General features: G+C 42.4%; 3 protein-coding genes across 3 annotated transcripts; 1 reads left to right on the top strand and 2 right to left on the bottom strand.

Annotated features, from left to right (window-relative positions):
• Positions 1–514: 514 nt before the first annotated feature.
• Positions 515–6,109, bottom strand: LOC118556152 (ubiquitin carboxyl-terminal hydrolase 47-like). Its single transcript, XM_036147014.1, has 7 exons — positions 6,020–6,109; positions 5,876–5,938; positions 4,753–4,855; positions 4,553–4,659; positions 4,310–4,380; positions 4,082–4,207; positions 515–664 (listed from the first exon to the last, which is right to left on the bottom strand). The coding sequence occupies exons 2-7, from the start codon at positions 5,895–5,897 to the stop codon at positions 515–517; spliced, it is 579 nt and encodes a 192-aa protein (XP_036002907.1). The 5' UTR covers positions 5,898–5,938; positions 6,020–6,109.
• A 1,135-nt stretch (positions 6,110–7,244) lies between these two features.
• LOC118565683 (polyubiquitin-like) lies at positions 7,245–8,367 on the bottom strand. Its single transcript, XM_036146363.1, has 2 exons — positions 8,115–8,367; positions 7,245–7,408 (listed from the first exon to the last, which is right to left on the bottom strand). Exons 1-2 carry the CDS (start codon positions 8,257–8,259, stop codon positions 7,275–7,277), a joined length of 279 nt encoding a protein of 92 aa, XP_036002256.1. The 5' UTR covers positions 8,260–8,367; the 3' UTR covers positions 7,245–7,274.
• Positions 8,368–9,046: 679 nt separating this feature from the next.
• On the top strand, positions 9,047–16,204 carry LOC105916814 (probable E3 ubiquitin-protein ligase RNF144A-A). Its single transcript, XM_036146361.1, has 4 exons — positions 9,047–9,225; positions 9,440–9,540; positions 15,303–15,476; positions 15,571–16,204. The coding sequence occupies exons 1-4, from the start codon at positions 9,135–9,137 to the stop codon at positions 16,024–16,026; spliced, it is 822 nt and encodes a 273-aa protein (XP_036002254.1). The 5' UTR covers positions 9,047–9,134; the 3' UTR covers positions 16,027–16,204.
• The last annotated feature ends 1,753 nt before the right edge of the window (positions 16,205–17,957 follow it).

Genomic DNA, 17,957 nt, shown 5'->3' with positions numbered 1-17,957 from the left:
AATTGTTCTCTAACACATTCTTGTACAACTCAAACGTTGAGCAAAATTATTTGATGGTAAAAAAAGGTTGAAATAGTTTTACCGGTGTGACACGAGTGTCATTAAAGGTGTACCACTGTGGTTCCTCATCCTTGGGTTTGATTATGGCAGTGTAATGCCCACCTCTGAGATCCCCAACATGCTCCACGACTGCATAGAGCTCATATGTCTGATTCTGATCCACATGGAAGAATATTTGTTAGAAGCAGAAAGAGAGAAAAATAAATAAATAAAAGAAATAAAAAAAAACATTGTGCATTATAACCAGTTTTACATAGAATACTTTTACCTCTGGTATCTTTAAGGTGTGGGGAACATCAGCATCACAGTTGATTTTGATGTATGACATGTACTTGTAGCTGAAGTCAAACCTCTTCAGCAGAAGAAGCAGGACATCTGGATGGTGAGTTATTACATATTTCTGAAGAACACAACAGATACCACACAGTATAAAGAAATCTAAAATATTGCAAAATTAGCATTTTTCAATTCTCTCATCAACACCTGAAAACACCAAATATTTACTCACTGTGGTGGCATCAACTTTGGCATCACATTCCTCACAGTACATCTGGTTTTCTCCCTCAAACGTTGTTGGTGTGAAAAACGTCTTGATGCCATATTCCTAAAAAAATTTATTATATTTACTCCTTAGGATTTTTTTTTTTTTTTTAAAAAGCACTTATCAGTTTAAAAAGATTTTAAGCTGTCTTTAACAAGTTATATGTTCAGACAAGCAATTATCATGTTATTCAATAAGTAATAACTCTATAATAAAACGATTTGCATTGATACGAGGCCTTTAAAAAAAAATCCAGATAAACTGAAATCTTCCTGTAATAGAAATGTTAGATACAATACAAAACATATTTCTTTTATCAACCAGATTTTTTATTTTTTAATAATATTATAAACACAAATATCTGGCAACTTTTACTCAAATGTAGACCTGGGAGCACCTACTTTAACTGTTTTCAAAGAAACAATTAGCCTCCGGATTTCTGAGCCAGCCTGACCCCTGATTTACTTGTTTACCTGTCTGACCCCTGTCTGTTCTGACTGCCTCCTTGTTGCCTCACCGGATCTGTTTTTTTTGTGCATTAGTGCTCGCCTGTCCCCTGTTTTGATGATTAAAGGCATACTATGCAACATTTTTCAGTTAATTAATGTGCTCCATACCGTTTTGGATGATTAAATGAGTCATTTCAGGTCGAACAAAGGTTTTCTCGGCCGCCCTGGTGGTCTGTGGGGGAAATACCGTACTTGCAATGGGGTACCGCGCGCGAGCTATTTTTAGAAACACAACGTCACGATGACGTCACATCACGTGGTACGCAGTGGGGCAAACTCCGGAAAGCCGCCGTTGTTTTGCTGTAAAAGATACGTGCGTTAGCCTTGGTTTTACTCGGTAAACGACTGCTTTTTCCAAATCTAAGACCATGGTTTTTAAACATTGTTGCTATGGAACGTGCAACAGCGACTCGAGTTACGCTGATCGGCCGCATATGAAGGATGTTTTCTTCAAGACTGCCAAGGAGAAATGTGTACGCTTGGAACACCGGGGCGGTCGGCCTACACAACAGTTCAACCCGGAAAAAGTTACCAAATTCAAGTACATATGTAGCAAGCATTTTGTCGGGGGAAAGGGCCCAACCGAAGAACATCCTGACCCAATTCCAGTGACATCAAGTCAAGGTAAGAGTATTTTGGTGGCCGACATGTTAATAAAGTAGCGCCTGCTACCATGACAGCATATAGGCTATCATGGTAGCAGGCGCTAACATGATACCCTGCTACCAGGATAGCTTACTCAAAAACATTTCAAATGAGACAAACATTAAACATATACCCATTCCTGGACGGTGATTGCAAACAACAACAAAAAAAAAAAACGGCCGACGCTGCCATGACCGCCGCACAGGAAAAAAAAAAAACAAAGCTTACCGTTCATCAACTCGGCCAGTTTTCCAGTCTTTTTATTACCTGACTCCGCCAGATAGATTTGCTCCGCATATCCATCTGGAAACCTTCCATTAAAGTAATTTTGGGAAGGGGCGAAAATACTGGTTAGCTGATTGGCCTATGTTGGTGATAGACGGGCCAAATGAACCAATCAGATTCGTCGTCGCACGTAACAGAGCGACGACGAAAACACAACCACAAGCCAAGCTGCTCTTGCTGCTGCAGGTAAAGGCTCGTTAGCTCAGCAAAGAAATACTCTGTAATTCCGATAAAACTTGCTCGATAGCCACGCTAACGCTAGTTTCATCGGCTGAAGCCGCCATGTTCTTTAGACTGGACTGACGCGCTTCCCGTTGCGTCACACCTCAACCCGCCTCAAAGCCAACGCTGATTGGACGTTCGTTTGGTGAACGGCTCCAAATTTTCTTTAACGGAGAGTAGCCAGACTGATCTGCGAGTGAAACCTTGAAAGCTCGCGAGATCAGGATGGTCTCACAAGGCTAGTCTTTTTAAGCCCTCGAACCTCAAGCCATCGTTTGAGCTGAAGGTTGGTGTGTTCTTCGACAGTTCGACCAGTAATCCGTGTGCCTGGAACATCGTCTTGGGAAAGTTTAACGGCTGTAAAGTCGGTCATATCCGTTATCCGTGCGTTCTCTCCTGTATGCGTTCTCTCCTGTATGTCCTACCTAAGCGGCAAAAGGGGCGTTGCTCTTGAGACGGTGACGTCACGTGCGCGGTACCGCATTGCAGGAGCTCTCGGCCTGCACCCACAGGCTCAGAAGTCTCTGCGAGACCGCGAGAGTCGGTCTTGCTTTATGGCGAGAACTCCATGTGTTTTTGCCCTGCCATTCACTATATGCACGCGCGAAAGCAACAAAGAACCGTGTGTTAACGTCAAATAAACATGCAAGCATATCGAGTTTTTTTATTGTTATTATTATTATTATTTTATTTTATTTTTTTTGGCGGCCGCCTCGCCAAGATAGCGCTGCGGGAAGCTTGATGTTCATACTTTCACTGTGTTAGTCATTGTTTGTACTGCCGTTTTTTCCACTTTTCGTTGCGTTCGCCTGTCTGCTAAGCTCAAAACAACCGCGCCTGGCTTAACAGAGAAACCAGAACAGCTGAGCATCTTTACGACAGTACACTTTTACTTTCGCCCTCTGGGGGGAGCCTCGCTGGAAAATCAACCCCGGTTGCATAGTATACCTTTAAGTTTGCCATTTGTCGGCTCGGGACTATTTTTTATTTTTGGACGTTGTCGTCCTGTTTTTGACTTGATGCTGTTTTTGTTTCCACCTATTTGTCATCTGTTGCCTTTTATCCAAACCTCTGCTTGTCTAGCTGAGTACCGGGTTCTGCAAATCCTGTTCTTAACAAAATAGTGATTATGAAATAGAATTTTCCTTTCCACATCATAGTTATGCACTATTTTTTTACTGGTCTATCACATAAAATCACACGTTAAAAGGTTCCAGAGGAGTAAATACTTTTGTTTGTTATTTTATGGGTTAAAAAAAAGTCCTATTTCAACATACATTATGTGTGAACTAAATAGAAACAGTGATTGGTCAACCTCAAATAGCCAAAAGAGAGCTTCATGGATTCCTAGCGTTTAGATGGTAAAGTGGAGAAGTTATTACAGGTACTGTACTTCGCTCAGTTGTTCAGGCTATAAAGACGTTTAAAAGTGACACCCTGTGATAAGGAATGGAACAATAAACTTTGTGATAAATCAATACTAGTTTTATTTCCTGTTAAACTCATCTGTTAACTGTCAGTCGCTGTTTGAGCTCTCATGGCTCAGGAACCAGGAAGTAAACACAGGTTTACACTCTGAACCGAAATAGTTCCACAACGTGACAAAGACATTTTTGATGGAGAGGATCAATTGTTTATCGGGAGTGTTACTTCAATCCAGGGTGAGAAATAAGAATGATTTTTGTTAATTTTTACAGTACATTTCTTACTTATTGCTCCTTTAAGTGTAGTTTATGTGTAAAAAGATTGTATCTATTTAATTGAACATTGACCCCTTGAAACAGTAAAATATGAACTTCACAGCTTATCAGATCCTCACCACGCTGTAGTTTCCGCCACAGGAATCTCCCAGTTCAAGAGGAAGATGCCAGAATGGCCCTTCACTGTTAGTCTCTGTCTGACATTTTAAACAGGTGGTCCTGTGAGTCAGCTGTCCATGGAAGATCTTGAACACACAAATAAACACCATGTGTATATATATAACAGCATGCTTTTATATTTACTTTTATGCCTTCTACAGTGTATGCTTTGTAAGTAATAACGGTACCTGTGCTGCATTTTCACTGGTCTTCTTTAAGATTCTTTCAAAGTACTCTGCAGCGTCTTTCTGTTCATACACTGGAAGAAGGAAGGAAATTCAAAAGATTTAAATGAATGACTTATAAAATAGGCCAGAACCTATAAAATACAGTTTAGTATTTTTAATTTGTTGCCATCTATTATCATCATAATTTGAAAGACATTTGCTAAAAAGTAAAAAGGGATCAAACTGCTCTGTTTCATGCCGTACCGTTGTCGACATCAAGGGCTTTCAATATGTCACGTGTAGACGCTGTCCGTTTCGGTAATTTCTCAAACAATTCTTTAAGATGACGATCAATACGATTATCATCAGGACTGGAAAACCACAAACAAAATGCAAATAAATGTCCAGCACTTGAAGATGTTACCTTGGCTAAAAGTTAAACGCACAAACCTTTAAAAACAAACCTGTTCACAGCTTCTCTGAATTCTTCAGTCATGAACAGAACCTGCAGCACACTGTTCAGGTAACACGTTGCCCCATGGTTGACCAGGCCGTGGTACTTAGCCTCTGGAAGATTTAGATAAAAAATGTAAATGATGTCAAATGGCGTGCCAACCAATATGGCCGCCACGCAAGGGGTTCTGGGTAACGGAGTCACGTGGTTGCAAGGGGTCTATTCATTCACACGGGTTTAAAATAGTTGTAGACCCCTTCAACATTTTGAAGGGGTCTGTTAGTCACAAACTCCATTAATCTGGCCTCTGCAGAAGTGCGGCAAACTGAAAGTCATTAGCATAAAAAGAAGTTTTTCACACAAGTCATGTATGAAACAGTAAATATGTGGAAGAAGACACTCTGGTCAGATGACTATTGAATTAAACTCTCTGTCTACATTCACAATGCTATGTGGAGGAAAATTAACTCTATGACAACTCATCCTCTAATTCTGGTTGCCAGCATCATTCTGTGGTAATGTTTTTCTTAAGAACAGGGGAGCTGGTCAGACTCAGACCTGAGGGGAAGACAGCTGGACATAAATACAGATACATGTTGCAGAAGACCTGCTAGAGGCTGCAAAAGTCTTGAGACTATTTTGCAAAAAGAAATGAAAGAACAGAGTGAAGTCGGTAGAGGCACAACTGAAAAAAGACTTGATATTGCAAAGAGAAGGCTTACTTGTTATTACAAATGCAACATTTTATTAGCTCAAACCTTTGAAACCATGAATCTTTGTATTTGCTTTATGTTGTGAAAAAGTGAGACTTTTTTGTTTTGTCTGTAAAGTTGTTGTTTTTTTTGGTTTTTTTTGGTAATTTTTTAAATTTTGCCATATGAACATACCACCAATTGCACATTATTTAATGATGTCATTTTTGATTTCTTTATAATAAATCTGACATTACAATCAAAGTTACTATCAGTACTTGTTATATCCTCATAAAAAACATCTTTACCTTTATTTAGGTCATTTCTTTGTTAACGTTTTGTACTTGAGTCCTATTAGATTGAAGTAACACTACTCTTACTTAATTAAAATGTTTGGCGTTCTTTTCTCTGATATTACTCAGAATATTTGGGAGGTCTTACCTGTAGAAGACCACCAGCTCATTCTTGCCGTGTTTTACTTCCTGGTGATCAGCTCATCGGCAGCTATACGAAATAGACAGCAGTCAAATTGGTCCCTATGGGGTTAACAAAAACCGTGAAGGAAAAACAAAGCATTGAACGTACCTCCCGTTGTGATATTCATTCGTTGCAGAAATCTACGGGAAACAAAAACTCCGACTTGATTTAGACGCTCTCTGTGCTCTATAACACGTCGGTATAAAAAAAAAAAAAAAACCTCTGCAGCTTTCCTCTTTCTCTTCTAGATGGTGGTGCATTCACAGGCGGTCGGACATTTTGCCTTTGAATAAGAAAAACACAAAAAGTACCAAATAATGGGACCTCTTTGAATTGATGTAAAACTTTGACTCACAGATGATATTTCAGCCTCTAGACATTTGAACAAACTGAGTTACGTGAAAAATGGCAGCAAAAGATAGGTTTCAGTTTAGAAGGCTCGCAGTAATCAGTGTTGGGCAGCTTTATTTGCCTCATTCTTAGAAGAAAGAAACTTGTATAGCAGAGAGAACATTGACGTCCAGGTGCTTGAGTTTGTCAACAGTGTCAATACTCAAGAAGAAAATATAAGATTTGTTTAAAATCACTTGGAAAGACACGTTCATTCAGATTCAGCTGATCTTGGAGATAATTCCATAAAGGGTGAGAGAATATTTATAATTTATTCTCTAACTCGTACATTTTGGTAAATTCCCGTACTTTGTATGAAGACCAGAAAGACCACTCTTTTTTAGCTTTTAGAGCCAAAGACAACACCTAAACCACTAATCTGAGGATTTGCATCCACACAGTACACTCGATCGCTGAACCATGAAGTTTTAAATATGAGTTGGAGCACAACTTAAGTGTTGTTTCTTAGCACTGGAAACTGATTTAAAATGTCAAAAAGTCCTCTGAACTGCATCAAAATATGTCTGGAGCGCATATAGCACACAAGAAGGCACAGATCTAACAACATCACAATATTTTCAGCATAAAACTGTAAATTAGCTTGTGACACTCTTTGATCAACACTAAATATTAACTTTTTTATTGTTATCTTGCAACAAATACTCCCCAGGAGACAGTAGTGTTTGGTGTAGGGTCCTGATATTAGCACAAGAATTTTTATTTCCTCAAATAGCTTTATTTTATGTAACAACAGAAACTTTGGTTGAAAACAGCTGAATAAAGGAGGGTTATTACATTTTATCACACATATGAAACATTATTTGTTACATTTTAACACACATATGAAACATTATCTATGTTTTTTTTATTAATCATTAAAGCTTTCTTATTTGTAAACAAGAGTCAAGAGTTAACAGGATCCCTCGCACTCATCATCAGCAGCAGGTAAAGAAGAAGGTCCAGATGGTCCCAGTTATGGACTCCCTCCTCCAGGCACCCTGATCACCAGATGGATGACGGACATGTGCTGGATTCCATAATCAGACAGCAGAGACTTGTCTCCTTCCAACATCTTGTCTGTGAAGATCAGCCGCAGGTTTTCCTCTCCTGGGAAAAAAAAACACAAAGAAGAAAGCACACAAAGATGCAAATTAGATTTAGAAATAGATTGTCAACAAATAACATGCTATATAGTCAGAATTAATTCCTGAAAAAGTTGGAGCGGTATTTGTTCCTTAGATCAATGATTAACCCCTGAATAAATTAATTACCCCCACAACACCAGCCGCACCCACACACCCACCCACACACACACACACACACACACACACACACACACACACACACACACACACACACACACCTCTTGCATGCGTGGTTTAAAACCCGTTTTGCACATTTAAGCGTTTTTTAAATTATCATTATTTACAGAAAAGTAAAATAAACTGCTCTACAATTATGACACGTGATCACAGAAAGAAATGAGTCACTGGAATAATTTACTTTCAATTTTGATTCGCAGAAGTTGTTTGCTCAAAATATCTGCTTTTAATTGAAAGGTGTAGCTCTGGATTAAATACATTAATTAAAAGTCTGGTTTCAATCTCAAAAACGAACATGAATCTGTCACACTTAACAGCCTTTCCCGTCGATCAGGGTGAAGTTGAAAATAGCTATTTGCCATAAACTGGCAGACAGAAGTAAACCAGAGACACCAGATATTATATTATGCACCCCCTCACCAAACCAGTATTATTTCTGACCCTGAGTCGGGTGGCCGTCTTTCGCGTCTCTTGAACGTTCAAGCATTTACCTGCGGTCTCAGGGAGCTTCTCAGCGATCCTCTCCTTCAGCTGTCCCACCGTCATCGTCTTCATCTGCTCCTCGGTGTTGCAGAGGTCGAGCATCAGCTTCTGCCCTCTCAGTCCATGAACCACTACCTGGTAGATTTTCCCCATCTTCCAACCGTCTGCTGCGCTCCCGGCTGCCGCTCCGTTTCTCCAGCTGGCTCCGAAATGCGAGCAAAACAGCGCACGAAGGATGTGACGTCAGACAGGTCACAAATATTTTTTTTTACTTTCTATTTTCTGTTTCTCCCAAAGCTGTTGAGCTGTCGCTGTTCTTATTCTGCCAGCTGTTCGGTATATCTTATTCCCCTAGATTTGACAATATCTACCACCACTGCTGTCATGTTGTTTTTGTGGAGCGCACAAGTGACTATGTCAGCATTTGACCCCATACAAATGTGAACTCTGAGGTTTTATCGCCTCACATTGAAACACGCATTAGTCAAGCGTTTATAACAGCAGTAGCAAACCAAATGTTAAACGTAACTGCACACTCATATAGGCCTACCCTTATAAGTGTTGTGTTCTTGCATGGCTAATTAAGCAGGGATGAGGTTGCAGGAAATCACCCTGCTTGCTACCAGATCACGTGATGCGGGTGTGTAGGCCTATATTTGCAAGTCAGCTGATGGTTGCGTCCAGAAAACGTTGTTGATGAAAAGTTAGTAATGTAATATATTATTTTGTCTGGTTTCACCCAAGGGAGAGAAGGAGACAAAAATATTTGACTATTGTTTTTGAAGTTATCTATAGATGACACTAAAACTCAATAATTGAAAAGCATGTATCTTAATAAAGCGTTTTCTTTAAGCTTGTGACTTCTTGTAAATGAAAGTGTACAAAAAAATAAAAGGGCAAGAAACTGAAAGTAAACATGCTTTGCAAGTGACGCAGTAGCGGCTACTCCAGAGCCCGTCGTCTGTCGGCTGCGCACAGAAGCGAGTTGTTCTGACGGGAGCAGCGCAGAGAATCCGAGCTGATCCAAAATGAGTGAACCGGGTCAAGACGAGAAACGATACGACCGAAGAGACACGACCCTGAAATTCGTCAACAGACCCGATGATCTGGATCCGATGCGTAAGGAGCGAAACCTATGCTGTCGTCATTTGGTCTGGGTTTATGATGGTGTTGATGGGTAGGGTACGAGCTGGGATGAGGCTGTAGTGGTCACTTTGCTTATTTCCCCCCAAAAAACCGAGGGAATGTTGTTGTTTTTTAAGATCTCGCTATTAAAAAAGACGGGGTTTTCATCAATGACGGAGGGTCTTTGTTGTGTTTTCTGCTCGTTTAGCGCCCGACGAAGGAGATGATGGTCTCCGAGCTGAGATGTCCTGCGGCCATGCTGTAACCCCGCAGTCTCTCACTGCGTGGTGCCGCAGCCTGCTGGATCAGGTACGGACTTGGCGGTACTTTCCGACATCTCTGCCGTTTTAACATTTACTTTTGTTTTCTCACTTTATTGTTGAAGTTTAGACTAACAACTCTTGTTCAGACACAGAGGTTCATTCAAACTTCCAGGATAAATCAAGATCACACATTTTGTGTGGAGCTGAACGTCATTCTCATGGCTCACAGTCAAAAATTAAAGATTTTCAGCCACCAGGGTGTACCGAAGTACTCTTTGTTTCATCCAAAATTACATAAACAGCAAAATTACTTTTGGCACTTCCGAGGCTTATCCAGTCTCAACTGTGATCAATAAATATTATCCATGAGTAATTTAAATATTATCTTTAGAGAGCATTGTTGATAAACTCATATTTGATGTTATAAAGCTGACAAGCATGTCTTGCAAATGCAGTGTCCCCTGCAATTAACAACTCCAGTCCTACAAAGTGTAGGAAGTGTAAAGTCATTTAACCCAATATTGCTTATCTATACTCATCATTTATTTAAATCAGCAAATTTAGTTAACAGTTCAATATGGGCATTAAATAATACAATTGAAAAGACTAGAATACAAGTAACAAAAACCAACAGTGTGCTTTTTTTTTATCAGAGAACTATGGTGGCCCTGAGGTGCAAAGTACTACAACATTAACGAAAGCACTACAACATTAACAAAAACATTACAACATTAACAAAAACATTACAACGTTAACAAAAACACTACATTCCGAGGGAAGGGAGGGGAGAGGAGCAGACCAGTTAGAGCGTTGAGGCACAGAAACACTAGCCTCGTGAGACCATCCTGATCTCGCGAGCTTTCAAGGTTTCACTCGCAGATCAGTCTGGCTACTCTCCGTTAAAGAAAATTTGGAGCCGTTCACCAAACGAACGTCCAATCAGCGTTGGCTTTGAGGCGGGTTGAGGTGTGACGCAACGAGACGCGCGACAGTTCAGTCTAAAGAACATGGCGGCTTCAGCCGATGAAACTAGCGTTAGCGTGGCTATCGAGCAAGTTTTATTGGAATTACAGAGTAATTCTTTGCTGAGCTAAAGAGCCTTTACCTGCAGCAGCAAGAGTAGCTTGGCTTGTGGTTGTGTTTTCGTCGTCGCTCTGTTACGAGCGACGACGAAGCATGTTGATGAGTACGTCATATGCTTTGTTGATCTGATTGGTTTATTTGGCCCGTCTATCACCAACATAGGCCAATCAGCTAACCAGTATTTTCCCCCTTCCCAAAATTACTTCAACGGAAGGTTTCCAGATGAATATGCGAAGCAAATCTATCTGGCGGCGTCAGGTTACAGAAACACAGCGCACGTAGTTAAACAAAAAGAAGAACTAATAAAAACTAAACTTATAAACAGACCAAGTGGCGTTTTAGACTGCATCTGGATAGCAGATCTGTTTTCTGATCCAGCGGGCAGCCATGACAGATTCTGAATGAAGGCTTCATCTGGGAGCCGCTCTCCCCCTTGCCTCCTGCTTCGCACTTTCACCGCTGGAAACATCATGACTCTGATACATATATATATATATATATATATATATATATATATATATATATATATATATATATATATATATATATATATATATTAGGGCTGTCAATCGATTAAAAAAATTAATCTAATTAATTACATACTCTGTAATTAATTAATCTAAATTAATCGCATATAATTTTTGCTGTGAAAGTATTTTAAATATTTAAATTCAAATGATTCAATGAATAATCAGCATTAGATACATTAAAGTATCGGCTGTATCTAATGCATTATCCGTTGAATACTGATAATGCATTTGGTCACCGGGCCGGACTAAATCGTTTGGCCAGCATTCACAGACTCGCTATCTGGACGGTATCTGGATGGTATCTGGCAATCTGATACCATCAACTTACTCTTAAAATGATCTTGTGATACATTATCTAAAGAAGAAAAATACGTCGAGAACTCGTTGTTTGCTCTGTTTGCGTATGCCACTGTGCTCGCCTTCTGCCTTCCAGTCAGGGCCTATTCATAAGATATCCATCCAAATATTTCCATCTTACAGGCTACTTTTACTGAAACATCACGGACAGAGGGCTTAGTTTTAAAATTGAGCTGTCATTAGAGCAAATTCATAAACAATTGTTTTCAACAGCAGACAAACTGAACTAAACAGATGCCAATGTCAAACTGAACTCACGTCAACAGGAGACATTAACTGAAATAATAATAAAAAAGATAACCTGAATTTAACAAACGTCAACATATTCCATAATCCAATCTACTTTTTAGGCTAATTATACACAATTTAGACCTATTGCTATTTTATTGGTTGTTATCTCTTATTTGATGTATTTCTGATGTTTGGCACTTTGTTTTACCTCGTGTTAAAGTGCTCTTTAAATAATGATGACAATCATGATGATTATGATCAGAATAAACTTTTCCATCACCTCCCAGAAGCTGGAAAGAAAAGAGAAAAAAACATTTCGTCTTTTTTTCACACCTCACTTACTAACTCTAATATTTTAGTCTATATACTTTAGCCTAAATATTTTAGGCTAAAATATTACACTTTTTATTTGTTTTTCTTCAATCCCTCGGTGATGTTTAGTAATTTCTGCCAAAGGCTGCAGCATTTTGATTTAATTCATCTGAATGCAGTATTTGCAAGCCATACTCTGTATTTGCAAGCCATACTCTGTCTGTGATTGGCTTTAACAGCCGAGAGAGCGCACAGCTGGTGTTGGAACTCACCGCGAGGACAGTGGGTTGAGAAGAGTTTTTCAGACCGTGCCAGACCGGTTCTGAGCGTTGAGAGTTGTTTCACTGCGCGCTTGGATTGGTTCCTGCGCGCTAAAACAGAAGGCACGAATATCGCTACACTGTGAATGCCCGAGCCACCTCAATTGGCCCCTCTTGACGTGGAGGAGCAGCGGCTCTACTCTAAGTCCTCCCCGGATGACTGAGCTCCTCACCTTATCTCTAAGGGAGAGCCCAGACACACTACAGAGAAAACTCATTTCAGCCGCTTGTATCCGGGATCTCGTTCTTTCGGTCACGACCCAAAGCTCGTGACTATAGATGAGGGTAGGAACGTAGATCGACCGATAAATCGAGAGCTTCGCCTTTTGGCTCAGCTCTCTCTTCACCACAACGGATCGGTACAGCGCCCGCTTCACAGCAGACGCTGCACCAATCCGCCTGTCGATCTCTCGCTCCATCTTCCCCTCATTCGTGAACAAGACCCCAAGATACTTGAACTCCTCCACTAGGGGCAGGACATCCTCCCCAACCCGGAGAAGGCACTCTACCCTTTTCCGGTTCAAGACCATGGTCTCGGATTTGGAGGCACTCATCCTCATCCCGGCCGCTTCACACTTGGCTGCGAACCGCTCCAGTGAGAGCTGTAGATCACGCCCTGATGAAGCCAATAGGACCACGTCATCCGCGAATAGCAGAGACGCAATCCTAAGGCCACCAAAACGGATCCCCTCAACACCTTGGCTGCGCCTAGAAATTCTGTCCATAAAAGTTATGAACAGAATCGGTGACAAAGGGCAACCTTGGCGGAGTCCAACTCTCACCGGAAACGAGTCCGACTTACAGCCGGCAATGCGGACCAGACTCCTACACCGGTCGTACAGAGACCTGACAGCCCTTATTAAAGGGTCCGGTACTCCATACTCCCGGAGTACCCCCCACAGGATCCCTCGGGGGACACGGTCGAATGCCTTCTCCAGATCCACAAAGCACATGTAGACTGGTTGGGCAAACTCCCATGCCCCCTCCAGAATCCTGCTGAGGGTATAGAGCTGGTCCAGTGTTCCACGGCCAGGACGAAAACCACACTGCTCTTCCTGAATCCGAGATTCGACTATCCGACGGACCCTCCTTTCCAGAACCCCTGAATAGACCTTACCAGGGAGGCTTAAGAGTGTGATCCCTCTGTAGTTGGAACACACCCTCCGGTCCCCCTTTTTAAATAGGGGGACCACCACCCCAGTCTGCCAATCCAGGGGAACTGCCCCCGATGTCCACGCAATGTTGCAGAGCCGCGTTAACCAACACAGCCCCACAACATCCAGAGCCTTAAGGTACTCAGGGCGAATCTCATCCACCCCCGGGGCCTTGCCACCGAGGAGCTTTTTAACAACCTCGGCAACCTCAGCACCAGAGATGGGAGAACCTGACCCAGAGTCATCAGGCTCTGCTTCCGCAATGGAAGACGTGTTGGTGGGATTAAGGAGGTCTTCGAAGTATTCTGCCCACCGACGCACGACGTCCCGAGTCGAGGTCAGCAGCACACCACCCCCACTATTAACAGTGTTCGTACTGCACTGCTTCCCCCTCCTGAGACGCCGGATAGTGGACCAGAATCGCTTCGAAGCCGTATGGAAGTCTTTCTCCATGGCCTCTCCGAACTCTTCCCACGCCCGAGTTTTTGCCTCGCCGACCAGCCGAGCCGCCTGCCGCTTCGACTGCCGGTACACATCAGCTGCTTCCGGAGTCCCACAGGCCAAAAAAGCCCGGTAGGACTCCTTCTTCAGCTTGACGGCTTCCCTCACCGCTGGTGTCCACCAGCGGGTTCGAGGGTTGCCGCCGCGACATGCACCGACAACCTTGCGGCCACAGCTCCGACTAGCCGCCTTAACAATAGAGGCACGGAACATGTTCCATTCAGACTCAATGTCCCCCGCCTCCCTCGGGACGTGTTTAAAGTTCTCCCGGAGGTGGGAGTTAAAGCTCCGTCTAGCGGGGGACTCTGCCAGACGTTCCCAGCAAACCCTCACAATACGTTTGGGCCTGCCCGGTCGGACCGGCTTCCTCCCCCGCCATCGGAGCCAACTCACCACCAGGTAGTGGTTGGTGGAGAGCTCCGCCCCTCTCTTCACCCGAGTGTCCAAGACATACGGCCGCAGATCAGATGAAACGACAACAAAGTCGATCATTGAACTGCGACCTAGGGTGTCCTGGTGCCAAGAGCACATATGGACACCCTTATGCTTGAACATGGTGTTTGTGATGGACAATCCATGACGAGCACAGAACTCCAACAACAAAACACCACTCGAGTTCAGATCAGGTGGGCCATTCCTCCCAACCACGCCCCTCCAGGTCCCACTGTCATTGCCCACGTGAGCGTTGAAGTCCCCCAGCAAAACGAGGGAGTCCCCAGGAGGGGCACTCTCCAGTATCCCTTCCAAGGACTCCAAAAACGGTGGGTAATCTGAACTGCTGTTTGGCGCATAAGCGCAAACAACAGTCAGAACCAGTACCCCCACATGAATGCGGAGGGAGGCCACCCTCTCGTTCACCGGGGAAAACCCCAACGTGCAGGCACCGAGATGGGGGGCAACAAGTATGCCCACCCCAGCTCGGCGCCTCTCACCATGGGCAACTCCAGAGTGGAAGAATGCCCAGCCCCTCTCAAGGAGACTGGTTCCGGAGCCAGAGCGGTGCGTCGAGGTGAGTCCAACTATCTCTAGTCGGAACCTCTCAACCTCGCGCTCTAGCTCAGGCTCCTTCCCCCAATATATATAAATATATATTGATAACAACAATATAATCCAAGTTAATAATATGGGTCCCTTGATTCTCTTGTTTTTCTACTATTGTATTGTATTGATGGATTGATATTAGTAATGGTTATCAAGGTGTTTTTTTCTTTTTCCTGTGTAAGGTTATAAAAGAAACACCAGGTTGCTCATGTTATTTCTCAGCTATTTAACCTCCCTAAGCTGTTCGTTTATATGTTTGTTCTACGTTTAACCTTTCAGGGCCAGTATAAATTTAAGTGCCCAGCCCTGAAGGATGGCACCCTGCAACAGTGTGGAGCTCTGTGGTCTTATCAGGAAGTGCGCCTCCTGGCTGTCCTGACCACAGCTGAAATGCAGCACTTTGAAGAGAACATTGCGCGTCTGGCAGCTACAGAGTACTGTGATTTTAAAACTGTAAGCATCCTGCTAATTGCAGATTAATTCATCTAATAGTGTTTTGCAGATTATAGCCATACGCTAGCATATTTTCTATTCTCTTGTCTAACAGTGTCCTGGCTGTAAGTCCTTCATTGAGAGAGAGGACCTGACTAACCTCTGTGTAAAGTGCCTAGTGTGCGCTGCAGATCAGAAGACACAGATCCAGTTCTGCTGGCAGTGCTTGAAGCCTTGGAAAGGTCCAGCTCCCCGCTCTGATCGCTGCAGCAATGACGGCTGCATCAACCATGACCTGGAACTCCTCAGTACCTGCAAGACCACCTCTCTCCCTCAGGTGCAGGGGGTCGATGCCTGTCCCTCCATCCGGGCCTGTCCCACCTGTGGACATAAGGTGGAGCACGACAAGACGGGCTGCAAGAACATCCTCTGTCCTCGCTGCCAGGTGGAGTTCTGCTTCGTGTGTCTGAAGCTCACTCCTGAGTGTCAGAAGACCAGTTCCTACTTCATCCCCTGCAGTGATGGCGTGGCTCCCAGACAGACATCCATACCTGTGTGGCACAGGAAGTAAAAGTACACAGACCAACTCACAGCAGTCGTTTTTTGACAAAGTTAATCAGTGAGTTTAAAATTGTTCCAGGTCTGCTTGTTCATGTTCAGCACCATAATCTGTTATTTTATCTTATAACCGACTTTTGAAATATGTAAGTGACCTTATCTTGTCTCTTTTTAGATGAATAAAGTTCATTTTAAACATATTTTATTTAATGTCTAAATATGTGCACTTTGGTTTATGGTGAATCTGTCGGCAGACGTGGCACAGAAGTTATCCTTCAGAATAACCAAGCATATCACATCCACAGATATAATGCAATGTTGCATTTGTTTACAAAAATTTATGAAATGTTCTCATAACCTCTAATAATTTTCCTTCACTTTGGAATTTTGTTTTTATGTACAATACATTTAAATAGTCTCAAGTAGTTCAGGGTGTCTGTTCATAATTCCCACATTTCTGATGTCAAATGTTTTTGAAGTGCTGAGCTTGGATTGCTCAACAACAACTCCTCTCTCTCTGGCAAAAATTTTAATCTTCGAATATCAGCGCTTCACTTTAACTCTGATTGACTCATAAGGACTGGATCCAGTTTAACTAGTCTGATCTACACCGTCCTGAAGTAAACAGCGGCCAGAGCACAGCACGCCTAATAGCTCTTTCCATGTGTGTGCTGATCTATCCACTCCAATGAAGTGGGAAATAATGATGGCTGATCCCTGTTACTTTTAGTAATAAAATGACACAGTGATTCCATCAAATTCCAGCATTTTATTGACAACCAGAGCAGAGATAAAGTAATCACACCCTTGACAAGCCTTTCCTTTTTGCTTACAGCCCTGGTCTCCTCCGAATCTGAGGCCGCCGCCTCTTGCACATTGTTATACCAGGCTACATAAGACATACCAACAACTCATAATTAAAAAAACTGCAATGCCACACAGAAAATACACAAGCATTGATCTCGACAGACCAGGGAAGAGCGGGAGAGGTAGAAAAAGCACGTCTCGCACTCAGCTGTAGCTGCACAGATGGGGAAGAGGAGATAGGTCAGAGCGAGGTGACCTTAGAACCCAAGTTGTAATGTTTCCAATCACAATTTGCATATAACCTTTTTTCCCTTTAGAATTATGTATGTCAAATATTTTGATAATCACCTTTTAACCCTTCCATATTGATGGGCAGTGACAAATACTGATCTCTTTCTATCTTGGCACTGCATGAAGACACCAGGGTGTGAATCTTAATATTTATACTGTTTTAGTGGGAAGACATTATTCGAAAGATATTAGAGATGATTTAGTTTTTTTCCGAGGTTTAATAAACAGATAATTACACAATAGGTCCCTTCAATGAATACAAGAAACCTCCCTTTCCTTATGAGTGCAAATTCTGATCAGATTTTTCATAACTAGTGAGATTGAACTGACTAGGCTACCACTGAAAACATATGATGTCCACTAAATATAAATATTCATACCAGCTGGGACCTTGTATGTTTAGTTATTTTATGGGTATTTGACCAGAATTGGAGAGGGTAAATCTTTACCCCTTTTTTCCTTAGCAATAGACTTTTTGGCCAACATGAAGCTTTATGCCCAAGACCAACCAACTGACTGCTTTCACAGAAGTTGTCTCATTTATTTATGACCATTAGGTGATTATCAGCACGTGGCATCTACTTCTCCATTAAACCCAATGGAAGCTGCAAGGGTACGCTTAGTTTTTCTTTTATTGTACTGACAGTTGTGAAAACCAATCTGTATGACTCAATGCCGTTAAATGGGAACTGCAGGAATTCCTTGTATTTCCTGGCAGTGATCATATGACGTGTGTGTGTGTGTGTGTGTGTGTGTGTGTGTGTGTGTGTGTGTGTGTGTGTGTGTGTGTGTGTGTGTGTGTGCGTGTGTGTGCGTGTGTGTGTGCGTGTGTGTGTGTGTAGGTGG

The sequence above is a fragment of the Fundulus heteroclitus genome, chromosome 14 (genome assembly GCF_011125445.2).
Source record: "Fundulus heteroclitus isolate FHET01 chromosome 14, MU-UCD_Fhet_4.1, whole genome shotgun sequence".
NCBI lineage: Eukaryota > Metazoa > Chordata > Actinopteri > Cyprinodontiformes > Fundulidae > Fundulus > Fundulus heteroclitus.
The sequence above is the reverse complement of the archived record's forward strand: the minus strand, read 5'-3'. Positions and strand labels throughout refer to the sequence as shown.

What these genes read in the sequence shown, in the direction of transcription:
- LOC105916814 (XM_036146361.1), top strand. Translation starts at nt 9,135, where the DNA reads ATGAGTGAACCGGGTCAAGACGAGAAACGATACGACCGAAGAGACACG. An exon ending in CGATGATCTGGATCCGATGC is followed by an intron (nt 9,226 to 9,439) that starts GTAAGGAGCGAA and finishes CTGCTCGTTTAG; the next exon opens with CGCCCGACGAAGGAGATGAT. An exon ending in GCCGCAGCCTGCTGGATCAG is followed by an intron (nt 9,541 to 15,302) that starts GTACGGACTTGG and finishes TTAACCTTTCAG; the next exon opens with GGCCAGTATAAATTTAAGTG.
- LOC118556152 (XM_036147014.1), bottom strand. Translation starts at nt 5,897, where the DNA reads ATGAGCTGGTGGTCTTCTACAG. An exon ending in GAGCTGGTGGTCTTCTACAG is followed by an intron (nt 4,856 to 5,875) that starts GTAAGACCTCCC and finishes TAAATCTTCCAG; the next exon opens with AGGCTAAGTACCACGGCCTG. An exon ending in GTGGCGGAAACTACAGCGTG is followed by an intron (nt 665 to 4,081) that starts GTGAGGATCTGA and finishes AAATTTTTTTAG; the next exon opens with GAATATGGCATCAAGACGTT.
- LOC118565683 (XM_036146363.1), bottom strand. Translation starts at nt 8,259, where the DNA reads ATGGGGAAAATCTACCAGGTAGTGGTTCATGGACTGAGAGGGCAGAAG. An exon ending in GAAGCTCCCTGAGACCGCAG is followed by an intron (nt 7,409 to 8,114) that starts GTAAATGCTTGA and finishes TTTTTTTCCCAG; the next exon opens with GAGAGGAAAACCTGCGGCTG.